At 31.0% G+C, this 4,226-nt stretch overlaps 1 protein-coding gene across 1 annotated transcript; it reads right to left on the reverse strand.

Annotated features, from left to right (window-relative positions):
* Positions 1-626: 626 nt before the first annotated feature.
* Positions 627-2,860, reverse strand: LOC111391625 (protein TIC 22-like, chloroplastic). The gene is made up of 7 exons (XM_023016876.1): positions 2,230-2,860; positions 2,043-2,117; positions 1,899-1,955; positions 1,382-1,468; positions 1,210-1,296; positions 956-991; positions 627-743 (listed from the first exon to the last, which is right to left on the reverse strand). The coding sequence occupies exons 1-7, from the start codon at positions 2,842-2,844 to the stop codon at positions 657-659; spliced, it is 1,044 nt and encodes a 347-aa protein (XP_022872644.1). The 5' UTR covers positions 2,845-2,860; the 3' UTR covers positions 627-656.
* Between the last annotated feature and the right edge of the window lie 1,366 nt (positions 2,861-4,226).

The raw sequence follows: 4,226 nt of genomic DNA on the forward strand, positions 1-4,226 counted from the left end.
TGTAAATTATCCACTAGATATCAATGGTGGATGGCCCATCAAATTTCAATGGAGATAAAACTGGTTCAGTTCATTTCTTTTTCACATGAAATTAACTTTGTGATAATCATCCCTACATAGTAATACATTGTGCGCGTAACATTCCTAACTTTCAGAATACTTCGCCAAAAATATCCATTCCTTTGCAAACTAAATGGCGTAAAACATCCCTACCTTGATAAGTAATTATGAAAACCATCCCTACGTACTTGATGAAAAACATCCCTATTTTATTTTATGTGCAACCTACTTATACTAAGAACTCAAACTCCTTAAACACGCTAATTCGAACACAGCAACTTAGACATAATTCAAATAACAATACAGAAAGCAATTCACCGAAATTGCAACAAAACTCAACAAATATAAGAATTCACAGTCAACTTTCATTTCAAATTAGTGGGGACATGTAAGAACTTCAATAGAACATATCAATTCTTCACACCAAAATATAAAAAGATATATTAATTCAACCACTCTGTAAGAAAAATCAAATGCCAAAAGATAAAAGTAATTATTTCAAAGTCAAGTTTTGGGAAGACTTCCAATTCAATGAAGCACGAAAATAAATAAATAAAATCCTAATTGTTGAAAATTATAGAGTCAATAACATATCCTCAAAGCTCTCTGGGTGATGGAGAGATTTCAATATCTTCACCAGGATGTGCAAAAACAACATTGTTCCACTCTGAGGTTGAACTATCCTGCAAAATTTTATGTTATATTTTAAATATATTTGATGTCTAACAAAGTTGATTTAGAACTTTTACATCATAAGACCGAAAACTAGTTGTCTGGCATGGGGGAATCTGAAAAGGGACCAAAAGCTCAAAAAAATTGAGAGTTTTATACTTGTAATAAAAAGAATCACCAAAAATAAATTAGTCGATAGATGAACAAGAGGAAAGTTCCTTACCTTCATTGCTTGTATAATATTCTCAAGAGCAGCAACCTATCAGAACAATATAGTATTAGCATATTCAACACGAAGTTCTACAATATACGAACATTACGAAGAGCAAAGGCAAAGTTAAGAAAAAGGAATTTTTCCATTTTCTTTACAACCGTTTACATTGTTTTAATCATCTTCATTTCTTCATTCGTTGGAGAAAGTTTGGTATTCTTTGCTTAATTTCTTTCAATAATCAAATAAAAAGAAAAAGGAATGACCTCTATATGTTCCTCCATATCAATAAGATTTGATCTTCCATCATGACATGCAGCATTTGCTTTTGCCAGAGACTTTTCTAGGTCCTCCTTCAGATACATAGAACGATAAATATAATGTAAATTATTTGGTGAATTTAACCAGAATAGGGTTGTTGAATTTGTTTTTCCTCACCTTTTTGAAAAAAACCAGGCGTCTCCGATTTTGGCACCCTTCACTGTTGCGAGTCATATAACCTTCACATATACTCAAATTCCTCGACTACAACACATTAGAGAATGTCAAATTTTCTTGTAGAAAAACTCGTAATCCCTAAGCTCTTTGGTTGGTCTGATTAACAAATCCCTTCTCATTTTATTTAAAATATAATAATGAAAGGAAGAAAACGAAAACTGGAAGAAGCGTGCCAAAACCTATTACGAAGAGAAGAAAGAACCCATATTATCCTAGAGTTTGGATTTTAACTTTTTTATACATATAAAGAATTTAGCTTAAGCAACCTTTTTTTTTTTTTTTTTGGGAGCGTTTTAGGCATACCAACAGCATCTAGTTGCTGTTTACATAGATAAGAAATATATGTAACACATGCTAGTCATTATAGTAAAATAATAGTTAAACGAAAATAACAAAAATTTAAATGGTACAAATATAAATTAATTTGAGTTTAAACTTTAAGTTATAGCAAAAAAACCTCAAAAACTGGAACCCCAGAAAAGTTCTTATGGGGAAGACCTGCCTTCTTTTTTACCTAAAAGAAACATATTACATTTACCAATACAGCAATAAAAATTAGAAGTTAATAGCCAAAAATTTAAAACATGGCTCAAACTCTCACCTCTAATGCATTTTTCACTTCAGACGCCTCTGGTATGAACCTAATGGGCATGGGTGCAATATTTTTATCAATAACCTACAGAATAAATGTAAATTATAAGCAGATATATATAACCTACCCGAGAGAGAGAGAGAAAGAGAAAAAAAAAAAGGTTGTTTCGTCAAGAACAAGAAGCATATATAATTACGATGTTGAGTGGATCAGAGTCTGCATAGGGAATTCCCAACTCAGACGAAGTATACATCCGGTCATACTCCGCCAAAGCCATAGCATCTGCCTTACTAAAGAAGTACCCTTGAAAAGTTTTCGTTCTATCTGTGTCTGATACAATCTTCCTCACGCTAGTATCAGAAATTCTGTCATTATAAACAGGCACTTTACACAATTTTTGTCCAATTTCTTCATCGGACATGGCAAGATTCTTTCTTCCATTACGGTTAAAAAAGTTGAATTCTTGCTTTTCCCAGTATTCAAGTTCATATGCTAATTTAAGTCTATCATCAGCCGAGATTCTAGGGATTTGAAGCATAAGTGTTGTGAACTCTATAATATAATCCTTGATTGTGCCCTTATGCTTCAACTCCCTTAGTTTCATTCTTTTACTATGAACAATATTATCCTCCAGGTACACTACGTTCTTGAAAGCATCCCAAAATGGAGATTGAGCTATTGGGCACGCTTTGAAGAAGATGTTCTGGGGTTTCTGGAGGAAGCTGGAGACTTGGGATTGCAGAGTGTGGAAGGCTCCATAAAGCCCACCGTGCTGTAGTGGCGGCGGCGGCCCTGAAAAATATGGCTGCATTGGAGAGTGTTTTGGTTTCTACCAATTCATATGTTGTTTTCGAGGGTTATGAGATTGAGACTAAAATTCATATAAGGATTAAGGAATTAGGGTTGAGGTGTAATCCCAAAGAGTAGTCACTATTCCCGTTTCCTCTTTTAATTTTTTTGGTAATATAAAAAACCCTAAATTTCTTCCATATTCCATGGACGTCCCTATTTTCATTCAACATTATTAAAATTCTAAAAAGTATTATATTCATCCACATTATATATTTATCCCTAATTTTTAATTTTTTGGTAATATAAAAAACCCTAAATTTCTCCCTTATATATTTATCTCACTCTAAATCTCTCCTTATTAAAATTCTAAAAAAGTATTATATTCTTCCACATTACATTTCAACATTATCCTTATTAATTCATTCATTTAAACACTATATATCTACACCGCTTTTATATATCTATCACACTCTAAACCTATTCATATTATAATATTAGACTTTTTAAAAATACAGTACATTCCAATATTACTCTTATTAAATTCATTAATTTAACCACTATGTATTTACAAAGTTTGACTAAAAATAAATTATTTATAAAAAATAAAAGATCATATATAACATTATTCAACATCTGAAAGCAATCAAGGCTGATGTTGAACTCTTTTATGGGACAAAATATTAGTTTTTCGACATAAGTAAAACTAAAATTGTAAGAACTTCTGAATTATTTAGTTTACTTCGAACACAGAAATAATAAGAACATAAAGAGGAATAATAATTTAAAAGAAAAAATTATTTATTAGTTAGAGTTGATATAGTTAATTCATCATGAAAATTTGATTAACAAATTTTTGAAGAGCTTCTTAAATTCATTAAGATTTTAAACTATAAACATAAAAATATCTACACAAAACATGTGGGTGAACTCAAGAATAATTTAGTAAATCGAGGTACTACATGTTTAGACTAATAATTGAAATTAAATATTGATGGTCTGTAATTATATAATTAAGTGCGAAACAACCCTCGTGTCAAGAGATCATGTGGAATAAGAATTTGATGGTGCTGATTCATTAAGAATTTGCCATCATTATCAGCATGCCATTGTATTCTATTGCTAGTAACAGGCCCATTTGTGATATTAAGTCTCTACATAAGTTCAATGATGCCGATTTATTTTGAATGCAGTTGATAGTGATTCTATCCAAGATCCTTTTTTCGATGCATTCAAGTATAATGATTACTTTACTGGGTTTGTTTCTGCTCTATTTAGTGATTATTAGATCACTTGTGATTTTGTTGCTTATGGATAATTTGAGTAACTTTGATGTCTGTTGATGTTAAAAAAAGTAATACAAACTTTTGATTAACTTCTAAGATAAAATGAGAGTCATCAATA

The sequence above is a fragment of the Olea europaea genome, unplaced genomic scaffold (assembly GCF_002742605.1).
Source record: "Olea europaea var. sylvestris unplaced genomic scaffold, O_europaea_v1 scaffold809, whole genome shotgun sequence".
In the NCBI taxonomy this organism is placed as follows: Eukaryota; Viridiplantae; Streptophyta; class Magnoliopsida; order Lamiales; family Oleaceae; genus Olea; species Olea europaea.